At 57.5% G+C, this 19,828-nt stretch overlaps 1 protein-coding gene across 5 annotated transcripts in view; it reads right to left on the minus strand.

Annotated features, from left to right (window-relative positions):
- Positions 1 to 13,694: 13,694 nt before the first annotated feature.
- COLEC11 (collectin subfamily member 11) overlaps positions 13,695 to 19,828 on the minus strand; it is a 51,516-nt gene continuing 45,382 nt past the window's right edge. For all 5 annotated transcript variants that reach the window (XM_035273320.3, XM_078348523.1, XM_078348524.1 and 2 more), the window contains 2 exons: positions 14,615 to 14,710; positions 13,695 to 14,411 (listed from right to left, as the gene is read on the minus strand). In XM_035273320.3, the coding sequence (XP_035129211.1) occupies positions 14,020 to 14,411; positions 14,615 to 14,710 (488 nt within the window). In that variant the 3' untranslated portion in view covers positions 13,695 to 14,019. The remainder of the gene's footprint in view (positions 14,412 to 14,614; positions 14,711 to 19,828) is intronic.

The raw sequence follows: 19,828 nt of genomic DNA on the forward strand, positions 1-19,828 counted from the left end.
CCAGCTCTCCACTCTGCAGGGGAATCAGGGGAGGCCCTGAAGACAGGAAAGCCACTGAGTTCTCCTGCGCAGGGAGGGGCTGAGCCAGAACCAGAACATCGGCACTGCAGACAGCACACATGGGCCTTCGGGGCTCCAGAAAGACAATCTGCGTGCCAGGGAGGTCCACCGCCCACACGCTCCTGCATCCCAGGGAGGTCCACCGCCCACACGCTCCTGCGTCCCAGGAAGGTCCACCACCCACACACTCCCTTTTTCCTCCCTGGGTTTCCGTTCCCCAGGGCCTGACCGGGCCTTCTCCTCCTGAACTCCATCTTTCCTTGAGGAAAGCAAAGCCGTCTGAAAGGCCAGCTCAAGGCCACCTCTGGGAACCCCACCCCAACCCCGGCCTCTGAGCCCTGCCATGCCCACACCACCCGGGCCATAGTGAGGACGTGTCCAGCGTCTGTTCTCTGATCTCAGTTCCCCTGACCTTCGAGTCTGTGTTTACACATCCGTCTCCCTATCCAGATGAAATTCTTTAACATCAAAACCACATCCTATGCTTCCTTCCGTAGCTGACTGTATTTTAATAAATTAACGCATGTGGCTTCATCCCTGGCAGTTCTGTACCTGTGACTTTCCCACAGCAGCGGCTAGGTGCCCGCTGGCTGCCTCCGATCACAGTGCAGAGAACAGAAGGGCCTGTTTTTATTCTGTGATTTCGCTAAGCCTAGGCCGTGGCACAGACAGATAAACACAGGGAAGAAGCCACCCTGACCCCCACCCTCCACACCGAGCTGGCTCCTGCTGCGAATGTGCTTCCAAATTGCCCAGGAGCTGGTTAAAGCTTGGATTCTGAGGCTGCAGATCCTGAGATGCAGCCTGAGGCTTGAGATTTCCCTGAGTACCAGGATGATGCTGGGGCTGCCGGACTGTGGCCAGACGTTGGGCCCAGGACTCTGCCAGCTAGCTGCCCCATCCGACATGGGCCCCAGGCTCAGCCAGCTAGCTGCCCCATCCGACATGGGCCCAGGACTCTGCCAGCTTGCTGCCCCATTCGACATGGGCCCAGGACTCTGCCAGCTTGCTGCCCCATCCGACATGGGCCCAGGACTCTGCCAGCTAGCTGCCCCATCCGACATGGGCCCCAGGCTCAGCCAGCTAGCTGCCCCATCCGACATGGGCCCAGGACTCTGCCAGCTTGCTGCCCCATTCGACATGGGCCCAGGACTCTGCCAGCTTGCTGCCCCATCCGACATGGGCCCAGGACTCTGCCAGCTTGCTGCCCCATCCGACATGGGCCCAGGACTCTGCCAGCTTGCTGCCCCATCCGACATGGGCCCCGGGCTCAGCCAGCTTGCTGCCCCATCCGACATGGGCACAGGGCTCTGCCAGCTTGCTGCCCCATCCGACATGGGCCCAGGACTCTGCCAGCTTGCTGCCCCATCCGACATGGGCACAGGGCTCTGCCAGCCAGCTGCCCCATCCGACGTGGGCCCAGGGCTCTGACAGCTAGCTGCCCCATCCGACATGGCAGACACTCACTATGCTAAATTCAGTGCTTCTCTAACGCTAAAATTAATTTAATTCAGTGAAGTTGAAATGTTGGATACCCTGTCCACCCTGTGGACATCAGCCACATACAGCAGTGGTGCCACCTACAGGCTGGGCTGCACAGCTGCAGAACCTTCCATGGTGGCAGCAGACATCCTGTGGACCAATCCGTGGTGGGAGGAGAACAAGAGCAGGCAGGGAGGTGGTCCCGGAGCAGCGGCCTGAGCCAAACGTGAGGCTGTTCTTGGAGCTCCGTAAGGGCTTCGGCACCCCGGCCTTGGTCCTCCCAAGACATGAGGATTCTCACGAAAAGGGCTGGAGCGTCCTCAGAATAATGCCACCATCCATGGCCTCCCGGGCTCCCAGCAGGCGAGGAGATCAGCCGGCAATGCTGGAGGGGCTGGCTCCCTGGCTGGAGGGGGGTTCCCTCACTGGGTGGGGACCTGATGTTGGGGAACCTGATGTGGGGACCTGATGTTCATTCGTCAGACGCAACCACCTCCCACCTCTTCTTCCACACCCCATTCCAGTGGGAGCTTGCTGGCTCTGCTAACAGCAGGCCACCCACCACCCACCCGAGCGGGCGACAGGCTGTGCGATGCCCCAACAGAAGCACAGGGCAGCGCTCGGGGCTTGTCTTCCGGCTCCAGCTATAAGAGGCTAGTGGTTTCCTTAACGCTGTCCCTTTAATTAGGTAAATACTTAAAACTCATCATTCTAAGGCTGGGCACAATGGGCCGTGCCTATAATCCCAGCATCTTGGGAGGCTGAGGTGGGAGGATCTCTTGAGCCCAGGGGTTTGAGACCAAGCTGGACAACACAGTGAGTCCCCATCTCTGAAAAAAAAAATTTAATTAGCCAAGCATGGTGACACACACCTGTATTCCCAGCTACTTGGGAGGCTGAGGTGGGAGGACTGCTTGAGACCAGGAGTTCAAGGCTACAGTGAGCTGTGATTGCACCACTGCTCTCCTGCCTGGGCAACAGAGTGAGACCCTGTCTCAAAAACAAAATAGTCATTCCTTTCATAGTCACATGAGCTGTGCATGTTTTCCATGTCGCCCACCCTCATACAACACTCCTGGGATGCACGTGCCAGCCTGGGCAGGGCAGGTTCATGGTGCCCGCCCCTCCACCTGCATCCATGCCTGATCCTTCACCCCGAATGTGGGCGGAGCCCAGTGGCGCACTTCTGGTGAAGAGGACGCAGCAAAGGTGATGGGTGTCACTTCCCAGGCAAGGTTCTAGAAGCCTGTGACTTACGTCTTGACCCTGCCCCTGGTTTTTATCCTTTATTGCCCTGAAGGAGCAGCTGTGGCAGTGAGAGCTGCCCTACAGAGAGGCCAGCAGCCAGCTCACCAGTAGCCTCGGGAGTGCACGAGGAGGCAGGTCCTGTCGGCAGAGGCAGGGGAGCAGCCCACAGACGCCTGGACTGCAGCCTGAGCGGGGGTCCAGGGAGCGGCTCAGACACTGCCCACAGATACCGGGAGGCGGATGCTGGCTTAAGCCTCTAACTCAGCTGGCTCGCTGTGCAGTGTTACAAAGTCGATGCAAAGCTCTGCTTCTTATCCACGCAACCTCTGCTTGAAACCGGTCACACGGTCCTGCCTCTGTGCTTTCCAGGCAGAGCTGCACATGCCCTGTCTGTGACACGACCCCAGGGAAATGGGGCACGAAGTCCAGAACTGACTGAGCATACGTTTCTTCCACTCAGCTGAATGGAAACATGCAGAAAAGACAGTCACGTTGCCCACGCACCCGAGGGTTCACTGAGAGTCGCACACACTGACTGTGTCATCCCAGAGCTCTGGCAGTGTCTGGCTCATGATGAGTGCTCGGGGAATGTGTCTTGAGCTCTTCAGCTTCTGTCAGACGATCACCTGAATATGTGGGTCGGATGAACTGGCTTTCACCTACAAAAAGCACAACCGTGAGAAGCGAGCTTGGCAGCCCTGTAGATGGCCCCAACAATCTCACCTCCTGGCTCTCACACCGTGATAAATCCCTTCCGTGCTGAGCAGGGCCTCATAGAGCAACCAGCAGGGCATTACGGGAAAGAAAGCATGTGGCTCTGAGGCTCCCCATCGAAGCCACTGCAGCCCCTGCTTTCCCTCCCGTGTGTGGGAGAAACAGCAGTGCCACAGCCCGCCCACACCTCTGTGCAACGTGACTTTGCAGCTTCTCCCATCAGGGACTCTTGGATCACTCACACGGAGGAAAGCCAGCCGCCTTGTCATAAGGTCATGCAGCAGCCCTCTAGAGAGACCCCCATGTCAGGACCCAAGGCCTCCTCCCAACAGCCAGCAATAACTCGCAAGCATGTGAGCAGACCAGCTTGGAAGCTAATCCTCTGGCCCAGTCAAGACTTCAGATAAGACCGTGGCTCCAGCAGATGACTTGTGTGCAATCTCTCGAGAATCCTTGAGACAGAGCCACCCGGCAAAGCTCCTCCCAAGTTTTTGGGCCAATAAACTATGCAAGCTAAGATCTATTCATTGTGGGATGATTTATTACACACCCAGAGATGCTGAGCCCAGGCAGGGAAGCCTGATGGGGGATGAGGAATGAGAAAGGCTTAGCGTATGACTGAGGACTGCAGCACAGGAAGGGGAGGACACACAGGACATGCTGGAACAGGCCTGGCCCTCACCAGAGTCTTCCCTCAGCTCTGCCACGTACCATCATGGCCCACAGGATGAGGGAAGTGAGGTGACCTCGAGGTCACCAAGGATGCCCAGAACATCTCGGCGTGGCCTGGCAGCACCCTTGTGGTACTTGAGTCCAAGAGCAATGGCAGAAACTGTCTTCTTGACACCTACAGGTGCCACCATCTCCCAACTAACCCTGATGGAAATTTTTCAGCGAAAGGACCTACCCCAGCTCACTGTGCCGGGCACACTGTCAGGGAAAGAGGCCAGGGCTCGATTGCAGCTGTCAGGGGGCGGGTCCACTTCAGCCACTGGCCCTTCAGCTTAACACATGTCCCTTGCAGATCGCCTGGAATGCCCTTCCCTCTCCTCCCCAGATCCGGCCACGGTGGATGTCTGTCTGATTCTAGCCACATCTGAACTTCCTTCACACAAGCAGCAGACTGCAAACGTGGCCACAGTCCCATGCACCCCCTGTGCAATGGAACTCCACAGCTTCTCCTGTCATGGGTGGCATCTATTTCCTGCCCCCTGGGCTCACCTCATGACCAACGCTGGCACAGAATGAGACAGAGTGGTGCTCCAGCTCTGAGCCCTCACCTCAAGGGGCCTCACGTGCACCCACTCTTGTTTTTTGAAGCAGTGCCAAAATGCTGCTGTCACCCTGCTAGGGCCGGTTACCTGAGGGGAGAAATTGCAGGCTGCAGAACGGGCCTCCCAGTGGAGGCACTGGAGACCCACAACCCGCCAGTATCCAGAGACACCAGTGAGTCCAGCCAAGACCAGAACTGCCCAGCTTAGCTCAGTCCAAACTGCTGACCACAGAGTTAAGATTAATGGTTAAATGGGTGGTTATTACTTAAAATCACAAAGTCGTGGCTGGCTGTGGTGGCTCACTCCTGTAATCCTAGCACTTTGGGAGGCCGAGGCAGGGGCAGATTGCCTAGCTCAAGAGTTCAAGACCAGCCTGGGCAACATGGTGAAACCCCGCCTTTACTAAAATACAAAAAATTAGACAGGCGTGGTGGCTTCCACCTGTAGTCCCAGCTACTTGGGAGGGTAAGGCAGGAGAATCGCTTGAACTCAGGAAGCGGAGGTTACAGTGAGCCCAGATGGTGCCCCTGCACTCCAACCTGGGTGGCAGAGCAAGACTCCACCTCCAAAAAAGCAAAATCACCAAGTTTTGGGGTGATTTGTTCCACAGCAAAATCTAACTGGTATACAATGTTCGGGGTATCTCCATCCTTAGGAAGCACACTTTCGTCCCACCATAGAAACTGAAAAACATGTGCCTCCCACCTCCTCTGTGTCTACGGCATGGATGCCTGCAAAGCTACCACGGATGATTGTGCAGATTGTTGCTCTAGCAATAGTGGCTCTGGATTTGTGCAGTGCACAACCTGTGCAGGCCCACAAAATGGCCCTGAGCTCCGGGTACCCAGACAGACCCGCCCCGAGGCTCTGCATGGGCAGCTAAAGAAATGCAAACACAGCAGCACAGCTGCTCCCACGGCAACAGCAGGCAGCCTAGCAACCAACCGCATCTGCTGCCCACAGCAAAGGGGCCTTCACAGGCCGTGGTCGTGGTTGGCAGCGTGATCCCCGGGCTTTGTTCCCTTCCACTCACACCAGGCAGGGCTCCAGGCCGCCCAGAATTCCTGCATGCTCCCAAAACACTTTCAACAAATTCCCTTTGTGCTTAAATTAGCTACACTGCGATTTTCCTGCTTGAACTAAGAAACGTGCGGTTCGTGGTTCAGATCTGCTGAACGGAGCTGGGTCGTGCCTGGTGACCTCAGCCCTCACTGGCCACAGCCCCCGCTGGGCACACACGCGAAGGAAGGGCACGGTTTCCATGCCAGTGACCTTGAGTCGCCTTCTGCAGTGTGAGCAGAGCTTGAGAGCCGTTTCAGGCCTGAGGGAGGATGAACAGCTGCCCGTAAATGAGGACGATTGAGAGCCACACGGCATCTGTCAGGGACCTGGGCCTGCCCCTGACGAAACACGTGCACGCCTCCTGCCTCCACCTGCGGCTCGGCTTTGCCATCACGGCCACAGTGACCCATCTTCCTCCTGACTGCTCTTTCGGCCGTCATGTCTGCGTGGCTGCTGTCACCACAGGGACACAACGTGGGTGTCACTGAGGATGCGAACTCGGGCGGAGCAGGGCTGGGTGCTTTCCTAAGGCTCTGACACTCGGCCTCTGCCTGCTGCTGCTGCAGCCTGCTCTTTGTTCTGTCCACGCTTCTCACTGTCTGTGGCTCATCTCCCCTCCCACCTCATGCACACGCATATACATGCACGCACACATGCACGCACACACGCGCACACACACATGCACGCACACATGCACGCACACATGCACACACATGCACATACACATGCACATACACATGAACGCACACATGCACGCACACATGCACATACACATGAACACACACATGCACACACACATGCACATACACATGAACACACACATGCACACACACATGCACATACACATGCACACACACATGCACATATGCATGCACACACATGCACATACACATGCGCACACACATGCACACACACATGAACACACATGCACGCACATATGCACATACACATGCACGCACACATGCACACACATGCACATACACATACACACACATGCACACACATGCACATACACATGCACGCACATGCACATACACATGCACACACATGCATGCACACATGCACATACACATGCACGCACACATGCACGCACACACGCGCACATGCGCACACACACCATCCAAAAGAAAGAATTCCTGCCAGGACCCGCGGCCTGGACGCCCTCCTTGGTTCTGCAAACCTCCCCGCGCCTGGGTGGGCGCCGCCGTCCTCGTCCTCGTTGCCCACTAGATGGCAGTATGGAGCCGCGGATCCGCAGCCCCCGCCAGGCAGCCCCGGGCGGCGTCTGGGCGCTCATCCATCTCAGCCCACGCTGGAGACACGGCTCTGAAAAATACATGCGTGCCCGCTTTCCGGTCATGCCTCAATGCAGCACCTAATAAATCCCGGCTCTCCCCTTAACCAAAGCGATTCCCTCCCACTTTGCAGATCAGAGTCTGCAGTCTACACAATGGGCCCCTGGAAGGTTGTGGGAATTAAATCCGGCCATGGTTCTGAGTTCATGCCCAGTGTTTATAGGTCATCGCGTTTGCTTTAAAGCAAGCATAATCCTACAGCGCTGTATGAACCAGGTACAAAGGAAGGCCCCGTGCGCCTTCACCATGCCTGCTGTTAACAGGGACTCCCCTCCATGAAGTCGGGTGGAGGGCTGGGGGTGGGGGTCTGCGTGGCAGTGGGCACCCAGATGTGGAGGGTAGTGCGGAGGCACAGAGGTGTTTTTGTCCAAGCTCCTCGCCTGAATGGGGAGAAAACTGAGCCTTAGACAGGTGTGGGACGCCCCAGGAGCCGAGCATGCACTGCTGACACCCACAGATCTATGGGGCAGGGAGCTCCCAGGGCCATTTCGTTCACCAGGCAGAGGGGCTTCAGGATGCTGCTGGGTGGAGCTGCCCCCTCGCCCTAGCCTCGCCAGGCTTCCACCTGACGGTCACCGTGCTGTGCCATTCTCTCACCCAGTCCCCAGCAGATGGTGCTCAGCTTCAGTCTGGGCAAGGCAGGGTGCTTGGGTCAACTCAAGGGCAATCAGCCTGGTGGTCGGCCACACAGGGAATCCCGGCTGCCCCAACAGCCCTGTGGGTGCCACTCTGCCCCCCTGGAGGAGCAGTGGGGGCTCCTGCAGGAACCTGGAGCCAAGCTTTGCTGCTTATTTCCCTAAACCCCAGAACACAGAGAATGTTCTCTCCTCCAGGAGGTCTCCCGGCTTCCTCTGCCCTCTCAGCCAGCGCTGCCCTCTTCCCTTCAAACATATGTGCTTCCCAGCCTCCTTGTGTCTAAGGCATGGATGCCTGCAAAGCTGCCATGGATACTTGTGCAGATTGGAGCTCTAGGAATAGTGGCTCTGGATTTGTGCAGTGCACAACCTGTGCAGGCCCACAAAATGGCCCTGAGCTCCAGGTACCCAGACAGACCTACCCCCAGGCTCTGCATGGGAAGTTAGTGAGGTCACCCTGCCACCAGTGCCAAATGGCTCTTCTTTTCTGGCCAAATCAGGCATAAGAGTGGAGGAAGAGGTGGAGGCCCACAGATGATGGCTCTGTGCCTTTCAGGGCAGTTACACGTCACACCCAGGTCATGACAAAGCAAGTTTGGAAAATGCCTTGGATGCTGCTGAACGCAGAGGCTACAGGCAGCGGGTCCCCGAATCTCCATGTTCCGTCCAACCTCACTTCGTCCCAGCACTGAGGAGGAAAGCGCCTGCCCCCAGCCGGGGCCACCATCTGTGGCGTCTGCTGTTCTCCCCGTGTCTGCCTGGGTTGTCTCTGGACACGCTGCTTTCCTCCTGTGTCCACACGTGTGCACGAGTCCCTGTGTGTGAGTGAGTACAGGTGTGTCGCCCTGCGGGGGGAGGGCATCCTCTCCAGGACTGGAGGCCACCCAGCACCCTGAGCTGCCAGGTCAGGCTCAGGCCACCCGCACCCCTGAACCGGAATCACTTGGTGACACGGATCTGTTTTTATTAATCTTTCTTAAATGTGTGTGTAGACCACATCTACTGCAGAATTTGATATTAGGAGTGTTTGGAGTCTTTGTTTCGAAGTCGGGTGATAACTGCGATCAGAGTTACGCTCTGGACACAGCAGTCTTGCTCGTCAATTCGCCCAGTGTGGAACTGGTTTCATCAGACACTTCACCTGAGCCTGCCATTCCCAGAAGCTATGACGTGCACGAGGACTTACTGTCCGGGGCTGTCACTGCTGCTTTGTCCGGTGGCTTCTCTACGGGCTCAAGTGCTCAGTACTCAACGCCCAGCACTCCACCACGCTGACTGCTCTGCGCACACGGTGTCATGTAATCCTCACAATCCCCCAGTGGGAGGTGTGAAAATCATTCACTCCACAGATGAGGACACTGAGGACTAGGAACTTTCAGTTACTTCATGAAGATCATACTGTCACTTGGCGTGCCCCAGCCTGGGCCACAGCGGATCATGTGATGTGCCGGCGGAACAGGCGGCCATCTGTCCGAGTGAATTCACAGGAGGACGGGGTTGGTGTTGTAGCAGAGAATGGGGGGCAGTGGGCAGCCCACGGCCTGTGGAGACAGGGACAGAGGTGCTGCAGGCAGCCCTGTGGGAGTGGAGGCCTGGCTGGCAGGCTCCCTGGTGGCCAGGGAACCAGGGAATCCACACATGGAAGCAGGGTCTCCACCCACTCTGAGGGCAGTAGCCCACACCCCACAGGGTCCCAAAGCCCAGCGGCACCCAGGACTGGTGGGCCTGGGGCAGCCAGGGAGGCTCTGTGGGTAGTGGACGCTCCTGAGCAGGTGAGGAAGAGCCAGCCAGCCTCGCATGCACAGAACCAACACCATGTGTGCACGAGAGCGTCTCCAGTGACACGAGCATCTTGGCTCCCCCAGCCTAGGCAGAGCAGCCTCGAGCATGTGAAAGGCTCATTACAGACAGATGGGAAGACATGCTTTCCTGTTTGACTTGGAGACATGTCAGGGAGAAGCCACTCCACATAATGAATAAGACTCATCCATTAAAATAATTACCTCTGCTCCTTAATGGGGGAAGAAATGGAAGAGAACAAACCTCTCTAGGCCAAAGATCTCTCCTCCTCCCACCCTGAGGGTCCAGACTCAAGATAAGCATAGGGTGGAGAGGCTGGCAGGGCTGCCGGGGTCCCTGGCACTGCTGCCCCCAGGACACCCACCATCCATTGCCCCCACACCCACCCACAGCACCATCATCAGCAGAGCCTGGTCTCTCCTCTGCCACCTGCAAATAACAAATCTAGACTCGGCGCCGGATCGGTTCTCAAAACTCTAAGTGCAGCCATTGAGCTGCCAGCTCTGCTTCTCCCCTTCAGATGGGGTCTCAGTGGTGGGGGGTGCACCTCAAAGTGCAGTCCAGGAGCCTGAGGCAGGCCTGTTGCAAGAATGAAGGCTGAGACGGCACTAGCATCCATCAGGAGAGGGTGCGTGACCCCCAGAGGGTGAGGGCTGGAGACAGCGCTAGCGTCAATCAGGAGAGGATGGTGAGTGACCCCAGGGGCCGCACTCTGGAATACTCTGTGGCAGGATGGAAGGAGCAGGCAGACCCCATAAGCAGCATGGGAACTGCTCCAAGACAAGTTGTCGATGAAGAAGGCATGCCACCCACCCGTTCTCCAGTTAACGTTTTAATCACGTGTGTGCGTGCACATATTGCATGTGTGTGTACATATGATTGCGTGTGTGTGCATATAATCATGTGTGGGTGCATATAATCATGTGTGTGCATATAATCACATGTGGGTGTGCATATAATCATGTGTGTGCATATAATCACATGTGTGTGTGTGCATATGCACGCTTTTGAAAAAGGCCTAGAAAAACTGACCCCCAACTAGAGCAAAGTTGATTAAAGAAAAGGAGGATTTCTACTTCTTAGACATATGTGTGTGTTGCATTGAACATATTACAAATGACCTTTACATGGTCTAACACACTCAATCCCACAGCCTGCCTGGGGCCCTATATTTCAAGGCCAACCTCAGTCAACCAGAGAGTTCCGAGGCAATGGGGGGCTGAGGGCTGAGGGGTGGGGAGCTGAGAAAGTGGTTCTGCGTCCTCATGAGGACGATGGACAGCAGAACACAGCCTGTGAGACCGGAAGTGGGGACCACTGAGGACCTGCCCATTCAGTGAGATGACCTGCTCAGTGACCGCCCTCCCCACACACAGCCTGGCCCCCCCACCAACACACACACAGCATCATCACCGAATGCCTCAGCTCCACTCCAGGTATTGGTGGAACTGCCACATGGAGAATCATGGGTCTGATAGAGTGAGAAGCAGAACTGTCCAGACTGACTGCTGAGTGAGAATGTGCGGCGAGCAGATAGAGGGTGAGCGAACGGCTGCCGTCACTTGTGAGCACCAGAAGGATATACGCACCTGCAGGAAGACTCAGTCTCTCATACACGGAGTCTGCGCCAGTGAAGCCAAAGCCTGGCGGCTCTCCCGGGCTCCCCTCCAGCAGGCGAGGCCCGGCACCTGCTTCTCCAGCTGTGCATCACTCACTGGAACCTGCTCCATGAAGACAAGGTGTTCCTCTTCCCATGCAGCCAAACCAGGGACCGCTCATGTCTGGAATAAACTTTTGCTATGTCCTTCCAAAGAGATGAGAATTAAAGTCAAGGAAATGTCAAGAATGGTGAAAGGGCTGAGATTTTACCCTCCTTACAGGCCCAGGTTCTTGGGTGCCGGCTGAAGACATGAGACTCCCGGCTCAGAGAGGGAATCGGCATTTCTGCAGCAGTACCCTGAGCTCCACTCCCTGCAGGGTTTAGGAAGAAGGCAGACAGCACCTGAACCTGCGGTGGGTCCATTACGGAGGACCCCGGAGCCTAGGGAAGCCGGCTCTTCTCTGGCAGATAGGACGCGTGCCTGCCCTTTTCTCCTGGAGGGAGATACCATCTTTATTATACTGGACGGTAACCATGCCTGCCTGTGCCCCAGAACGAGACACTCGCTCTATTTTCCAAGGCTGCAGGCAAACCTGCCTTGTTCTCTGGAGGGGAGATGGGGGAGGGAGACACTCTCTTTATCTTCCAAGCCTTCCCCCTGTACAAACACCCAGAACAGATAACTGAGCGCAGAGGGCCGTGGAAACCTCCCTCGCAGGATGAGCACAAATACAGGAGCCCTGGGAGCGGCTCCACTCCATCGCCCCACGGTACCAGCTGGGTGAGCTGGACCTGTGTTCTAGTTCAGAAATGAAGATATGTCATTTTTATTGGGATTCGGAAATACAAAAAAAAATAACTGTGAGGTACTGAGGTAGGCCACTTCTGAACTGACCCCCAGCGGCCCCCGCCTCCTGGTGAACTGACCCCCAGCGGCCCCCGCCTCCTGGTGAACTGACCCCCAGCGGCCCCCGCCTCCTGGTGAACTGACCCCCAGCGGCCCCCGCCTCCTGGTGAACTGACCCCCAGCGGCCCCCGCCTCCTGGTGAACTGACCCCCAGCGGCCCCTGCCTCCTGGTGAACTGACCCCCAGCGGCCCCTGCCTCCTGGTGAACTGACCCCCAGCGGCCCCTGCCTCCTGGTGAACTGACCCCCAGCGGCCCCTGCCTCCTGGTGAACTGACCCCCAGCGGCCCCTGCCTCCTGGTGAACTGACCCCCAGCGGTCCCTGCCTCCTGGTGAACTGACCCCCAGCGGTCCCCACCTCCCGGACTCCCCCCATGTGTGGGCTGTCCCGGGTGCCTGGCCTCGAGCCAGCAGAGCACGGCAGAGGGAAGGCACGTGCTGTGGTTTCCTGCTTGGCCTCTCTGGATCTGGTGTTGCCTGATAGGAGGTGTTTGGGTCAGGGATTGGGGCCCCTCGTGAGTGTCTTGGTGCCATGGTCAGGCCTCAGTCCTCACCGTAGTGAGCGAGTTCCCACCCTCTCCATTCCCCAACGTGATGAGGCAGAACAGCCTGGTGCCTCCCTCTCTTTCTTTGCAGCTTCCCTCCCCCAGGTGATCTCTGTGGGCACGGGCTCTCCCTCCCCCTCCTCCAAGAGCAGACATAGCCTGAGGCCTCACGAGGAGCAGATGCTGGCACCATGCTTCTGGTGCAGCCTGCAGAACCGTGAACCAAATAAACCTCTTTCTTGATCTATTGCCCAGCCTCGGGGTTCCTTTACGGCGAGGCGGTGGACACAGATAGCAGGGCACGTCCAGATCAGCTTAGGAAGGGCCGAGGCTTCTCTCTTCAGCTCTTCTCCTGGGCTGCTCTGGGGAAGGTGACAGAACTGCAGGAAGCTGTGACCCACAGCTGGTGGGAAACTGAGGCCCTCTGTCCAACAACCCAGGAGGACCTGAGTTCTGCCCAAACACACGAGGAGCGGCCTGGGTTCCAGCTTGGGAGACGCCCTGAAGCAGAAGACTGAGCTAAGCCCTGTGCAGATTCCTGATCTGCGAGGTAATAAATCTTTCTGTCTTAGGTCGCTGAGTCTTGGGGTAATTTGTTAGGCAGCAATAGAAAACTAATACAAGTTGGGAGCAGTGGCTCCTGCCTGGAGTTCCAGCTACCCAGGAGGCCGAGGCGGGGTGGGTCGCCTGAACCCAGGAATTCAAGGCAGCCTGGGCGACATAGCAAAACCTCACCTCCACGAAAATTAATTCATGAAAATTAAAGATAACTAATACAGCTATTGAAAAAATTAAGGAAAAAATGACTGAACACATTTAGTAGTAAAGTTTGGAGAATTTTGTTGTTGTTTCTCTGAAATCTGGGTTTGAAGCCAAGCAAAATTGTTTTTAGTTGGATAATAGTGCAAAGGAAGCTATATCTTAATGTAATTTACAGAAGCGTTTGTCAAAGTTAAGCGAGTTATTTTCCATATAGAAATTAAAAGCTAGTAATTCAAGACCCCAGTACCACTGTTTGTACTTAACTACTGCACTACAGACTTTATTGGATCGCTCGGACAAAGGCAAGAGCTTTAGGGAAGAGCAATTCTGGGTATAATTACACAGTGACATTTGGGCTACAATACCGTTAGTGAAACTGCCTCTCCAGACACAGAACCCCGGGCACTTTCCTTTTCCTCTGAAGCCTGCACCATTCCCTCCATTCCATGAGCCTCTGCCCTGGAGTGACTGCCCTCTGCGCAGAGGGACAGCTCCCGGGCTGTCACCGTGACCTGGGCGCTGGCCCTGCCAACCCTGCAGGGACACGCGGGGCCCCCAGTGGGCAGCCGCCCGAGGCTCACATGTTGTCCTTGTCGAACTCGCACATGAAGTACATGGTGGTGTGGCAGGCCACGTCGTTCCAGCCGCCCGAGGCCACCATCTCCACACAGTCCTCCTCGTCGTACGCATTGTTGGGCTCGCCACTGCGCCACTTGTTGAAGGTCTGCATGGGGGAGCGGTCAGAGTACACGAAGGCGCCCTCCCGCTCCAGGTCATTGATGCCGATGAAGACCCGGGCCAGGCCGGCCTGCGCCAGGTATGTGGCCATCAGGCTGTTGGCAGCCTCGTCCTTGGGCATGCCCAGTGTGCCTCCGCGGCCCTGGCAGGACAGCTGGGCATCTGCGTAGCGCTTCTCCTCCTTCACCAGCAGATAGATCTTGCTCTCCGTCTCCCGTACACCTGCGACGGCTGTGGGGAGGGCGGGGCTGAAAAGCCAGCACTTGCATCTCTGCCACAGACTTAAGGCACAGCCATCCGCAGCAGGGGCGGGCAGGGCAGGTGTGGGCACAGCAGGGCCTTCACTGGGGTGCTTCAGACAGGCTGGGAGGTGGGAGGTGGGAGGTGGGAGGTGGGAGGCGGGTGGGAGGGAGGGCAGCGCCGGAGCCACGTACCATTCTTGATGAACTTGAGCTCGCTGGTCAGCTGGGAGACCTGGTCATCCATCTCCCCAATGGCCTTGCGCAGCTGGCCACACTCACACGGGAGGCCTGCAGGGGACGGGCCCCCGCATTACAAAGGCTGGACAAGGGCTCCGGCTCAGAAGAGAGGCAAGGACCCCTCCCCAGAAAGACTCATTTTACTCAATAAACAGGCCACACAGGCCTTTCTGGCCACAACAACCATCTCCCACCTCATCCTAAAGGCAGGGGAGCAGTGGAACCTCAACAGGAGCAGAGCTCCCTCTGTATACGCAGATGCGTGTATTTGAAACCTTGCCAGCTGTAGGGGAGGATAAGTGGAGATGCAGGCTGGCAAAGCAGCCCGGGGCAGGTCGGACCCGGGGAAGTGGGCCTGGCTGAGGGCATGCAGTGAGAAAAGCTAGATCCTGAGGAAGACGGCGGGGACGGCCAGCAGGCCTCCATGGCTTAGGGCACCGCAGGGCTGAGGGGAGCTAAAGGGGGCAGCAGCGTCTGCTCTCAGAGCTGTAGAGGCAGCCTCAGGGCCATCCCTGGCTGAGCACAGGAGGCAGAATCTGCCAACACAGAGGTGACTGCAACACATCAGCTGGGAAGTGGGCACAGAGCTGGGCATTGTGGGCACACACAGGGGCTGAGGGATGGCTCAGGGAGGGGGTTCAGGGCAGTATCACCAGGAGTACCTGCCAGCTGTGGGAGAGCCTGGGAGGAAGCCAGGAGGGCAGGCCATGCCCACTGCACAGGTGCTGCTGAGTTTGGTGGGAGGACGGCTGGAGTGGCCTGGGACCCACCGCCTAGGGGCCAGGGGCTGTCCCAGCTGGACAAAGGGGCAGGATTGTGGAGAGCAAGGCGGAGTCCTGGAGTGCAGACCTCAGGTGAGCTGCAGACGCGCAGCCACTAGAGAGGGGCTCTGGGGCTTTGCAGCCGTTCCGCTTTAAGACGGGAATTGCTTGCATGTATTGAAATGGTGGTAAGAGCGAGCTGATGGGGAGGGAGAAATGAAGCTGGTGTCTGCCCTTCTCTACACACAAGAGCGAGCTGATGGGGAGGAAGAAATGAAGCTGGTGTCTGCCCTTCCTTACACACAAGAGAGAGCTGATGGGGAGGGAGAAATGAAGCTGGTGTCTGCCCTTCCTTACACACAAGAGGGAGCTGATGGGGAGGGAGAAATGAAGCTGGTGTCTGCCCTTCCCTACACACAATAGAGAGCTGATGGGGAGGGAGAAATGAAGCTGGTGTCTGCCCTTCCTTACACACAAGAGGGAGCAGCACTGTGTCCTGATTAGGAGACATACAGCCCTGGCGGGAAGCCACCTCCCGCACTGAAATAATGGGAGCTCCTCACAGCCTTTCCGGGCAGCAGATCTCATTCTCTGTGAGCTCGTTTCGTTCCCACATGCCTGGGACTACATGTGGCTGCTAGCTCTGCACCACATCTGAGGCCACTGAGAGCCACGGGCCACAGAGAGTCTGAGATCCGGGCCTAGGCAGACAGTCTGGGCTCCAAAATCAAGTCTCTGTGCCCCTCTGGCTAGGTGGGAAGTCCCTCTGATGCTCGAAGCCGGCACGGTGCCCAGCACACACAGCTGTCCTAAGCCCTCTCTGGCTGACCGATCAGCTGAGTTACCCTCCATCCTCCCAGCTCTGCCACCCAGTCTCCAGGCTGTGAGTTGTCCTAGTCCCCAGGCAGACCCCAGCCTTCCTCCTGTGAAGGGCGACACCAGGTCATCGCCTCCATGGTTCTGGGGCTCCCCGTGGCCCGGCTGCCTCTGCCTGTCCCCAGGATTGGGGCCTGGGCCTGCCCAGCACCCACCACCCACCCCATAGCTGTGGCATGCAGGCGGGCTTTGCGCCTTTTCCCAGTTTCCCGTGTGGAGTCTCAGCCCCCACTGCAGTCTGGCACATCCGGTAGAAGCTTAATCCCATCTTCCTGGACAGTAGCTATCACTTACAGCCCAAACCACCTCCCTTGCACCCATACGTGAGACCGCTTGCTCACAACTGCACATCTGAAACTCTATCTTTCGGGCCAGATGAGGTGGCTCATGCCTGTAATCCCAGTACTTCGGGAGGCTGAGGCAGGCGGATCACAAGGTCAGGAGTTCAAGACCAGCCTGACCAACATAGTGAAACCCCATCTCTACAAAAAATTAAAAAATTAGTCGGGCGTGGTGGTGCATACCTGTAGTCCCAAGCTACTTGGGAGGCTGAGGCAGGAGAATCGCTTGAACCTGGGAGGCGGAGGTTGTGGTGAGCCAAGATGGCACCATTGCACTCCAGCCTGGGCAACAGAGCGAGATTCCGCCTTAAAAAAAAAAAAAAGAAACTCCATCTTTCTTGGGTTTGCTTTGGTTTGGGGATTTTTTAATGGAAGTTTTATCTGAGACACATTTTCTAAAATCTATTTTATCATCAAGCTCGCTGCATTTGAGGTGATAGAGGCTTTCTGAGGAGATGCTGCCAGGAAGTGGATGGATTTTTTTTTTCTCTTTTAACCTCCACGCTCTCTGACCAAGGTAGGCCTGATGGCAGCAGCTCGACCCTGGATGTCCCCTCTCCTGGCCCCGTCCTCACCTGCCTCACATCCTCCTATCTCCCAGAGGCTTTGTCCAGGCGGCTCAGGTTGTCTGAGTGCCTGGAGGTACCCTGAGCGATGGTGCCCAGTCACTCAGTGACGCAGATCCCAGCACACTCGTACTGGACCAAGTCACACGGCAGGGACACCCATGTCTGTGGTGTTGGAAGAGCTTGTGAAACAAAGACTTTTATTCCGAAATCGGGCCCCTCTCTTTTCTCTCTGGTTTCCAAGGGTCAGATCCTTCTCAGGGAGGGAGCACCTTCTGAACGGTGCTGCAGAGCGAGTGAGATCACAGAGTCACAGCGTGTCTGGGGGACAAAGGCTGACTCCAGCGAGCAGACACCTGCCAAGGACACTCTCCGCCACCCCACTGAACACACTGGACGCACTGAATTCTCTTCCCGGGAGAATTCAGGGAGGAGAGGGGGGTTGGAGTCTGACTGAAAGAATATTCTAGTTACTGAAACACCATATCTTCCACCCAAATCTAGTGTCTCTTAAGTATCTTTTGTGGTCAAACAGAAGGACTGAAGAGCACAGAACCATCAGGATGTTATTCCAGGAATGCAGCTGGAAAGCAATGAGGCCTGAATGAGGGAGGGGTGGGAGTGAGAGGGGCCAGTCTGTGGGAGCAGCAACGACCCCAGCTCAGAGGTGCTGAAGCAAAACGAAGATTAGAGGACGCGTGGCTGACGTGGCCAAGGGGGATGAGTGGGCAGCTTGGGAGCTGTGCGGGGTGGGTGTGCAGTGCGGGGTGTGAGGGGGTGGAGCTCAGCGAGGGGTGTGAGGGTGTGGGCGTGCAGTGTGGGGTGTGAAGGGTTGAGCGTGCAGTGTGGGGTGGGAGGGGATGGGCATGCAGTACAAGGTGTGAAGGGGTGGGTGTGCAGTACAGGGTGTGAGGGGGTGGGCGTGCAGTGCAGGGTGTGAGGGTTGAGTGTGTAGTGTGGGGTGGGAGGGGGTGGGTGTGCAGTGTGGGGTGTGAGGCGATGGGTGTGCAATGGGTGTGGGGGTGAGCATACAGTGCAGGGTGTGAGGGGGTGGAGTGTAGGGTGGGGTGTGAGGGGTAAGCATGCAGTATGGGGTGGGAGGGGGTGGGCGTGCAGTGCGGGGTGTGAGGGGTGAGCGTACATTGAGGGGTGTGGGGGGTGGGCATGCAATGTGGGGTGTGAGGGGGTGGAGTGCAGTGTGGGGTGTGACAGGTGGAGTGCAGTGTGGGGTGTGAGGGGTGCGTGTGCAGTGTGGGGTGTGAGGGCGAGTGTGCAGTGTGGGGTGTGAGGGGTGAGTGTGCAGTGTGGGGTGTGAAGGGTGAGTGTGCAGTGTGGGGTGTGACGGGTGGAGTGCAGTGTGGGGTGTGAGGGGTGAGCGTGCAGTGTGGGGTGTGAGGGGTGAGTGTGCAGTGTGGGGTGTGACGGGTGGAGTGCAGTGTGGGGTGTGAGGGGTGAGCGTGCAGTGTGGGGTGTGAGGGGTGAGTGTGCAGTGTGGGGTGTGAAGGATGAGCGTGCAGTGTGGGGTGTGAAGGGTGAGTGTGCAGTGTGGGGTGTGAGGGGTGAGTGTGCAGTGTGGGGTGTGAGGGGTGAGTGTGCAGTGTGGGGTGTGACAGGTGAGTGTGCAGTGTGGGGTGTGATGGGTGGAGTGCAGTGTGGGGTGTGAGGGGTGAGTGTGCAGTGTGGGGTGTGAAGGGTGAGTGTGCAGTGTGGGGTGTGAGGGGTGAGCGTGCAGTGTGGGGTGTGATGGGTGGAGTGCAGTGTGGGGTGTGAGGGGTGAGCGTGCAGTGTGGGGTGTGAAGGGTGAGCGTGCAGTGTGGGGTGTGACGGGTGGAGTGCAGTGTGGGGTGTGAGGGGTGAGCGTGCAGTGTGGGGTGTGATGGGTGGAGTGCAGTGTGGGGTGTGAGGGGTGAGTGTGCAGTGTGGGGTGTGAAGGGTGAGCGTGCAGTGTGGGGTGTGACGGAGGGAGTGCAGTGTGGGGTGTGAGGGGTGAGTGTGCAGTGTGGGGTGTGAGGGGTGAGCGTGCAGTGAGGGGTGTGAGGGTGGAGTGCAGTGAGGGGTGTGAGGGGTGAGTGTGCAGTGTGGGGTGTGAAGGGTGAGCGTGCAGTGAGGGGTGTGAGGGTGGAGTGCAGTGAGGGGTGTGAGGGGTGAGTGTGCAGTGTGGGGTGTGAGGGGTGAGTGTGCAGTGTGGGATGTGAGGGTGGAGTGCAGTGAGGGGTGTGAGGGGTGAGCGTGCAGTGAGGGGTGTGAGGGGTGAGTGTGCAGTGTGGGGTGTGAGGGGTGAGTGTGCAGTGAGGGGTGTGAGGGTGGAGTGCAGTGAGGGGTGTGAGGGGTGAGTGTGCAGTGTGGGGTGTGAGGGGTGAGCGTGCAGTGTGGGGTGTGAAGGGTGAGCGTGCAGTGAGGGGTGTGAGGGTGGAGTGCAGTGAGGGGTGTGAGGGGGTGAGTGTGCAGTGTGGGGTGTGAGGGGTGGAGTGCAGTGTGGGGTGTGAGGGGTGAGTGTGCAGTGTGGGGTGTGAAGGTGGAGTGCAGTGAGGAGTGTGAGGGGTGAGTGTGCAGTGTGGGGTGTGAGGAGTGAGTGTGCAGTGTGGGGTGTGAAGGGTGAGCGTGCAGTGTGGGGTGTGACGGGTG

Source organism: Callithrix jacchus, chromosome 14 (genome assembly GCF_049354715.1).
Source record: "Callithrix jacchus isolate 240 chromosome 14, calJac240_pri, whole genome shotgun sequence".
NCBI classification, from domain to species: domain Eukaryota; kingdom Metazoa; phylum Chordata; class Mammalia; order Primates; family Cebidae; genus Callithrix; species Callithrix jacchus.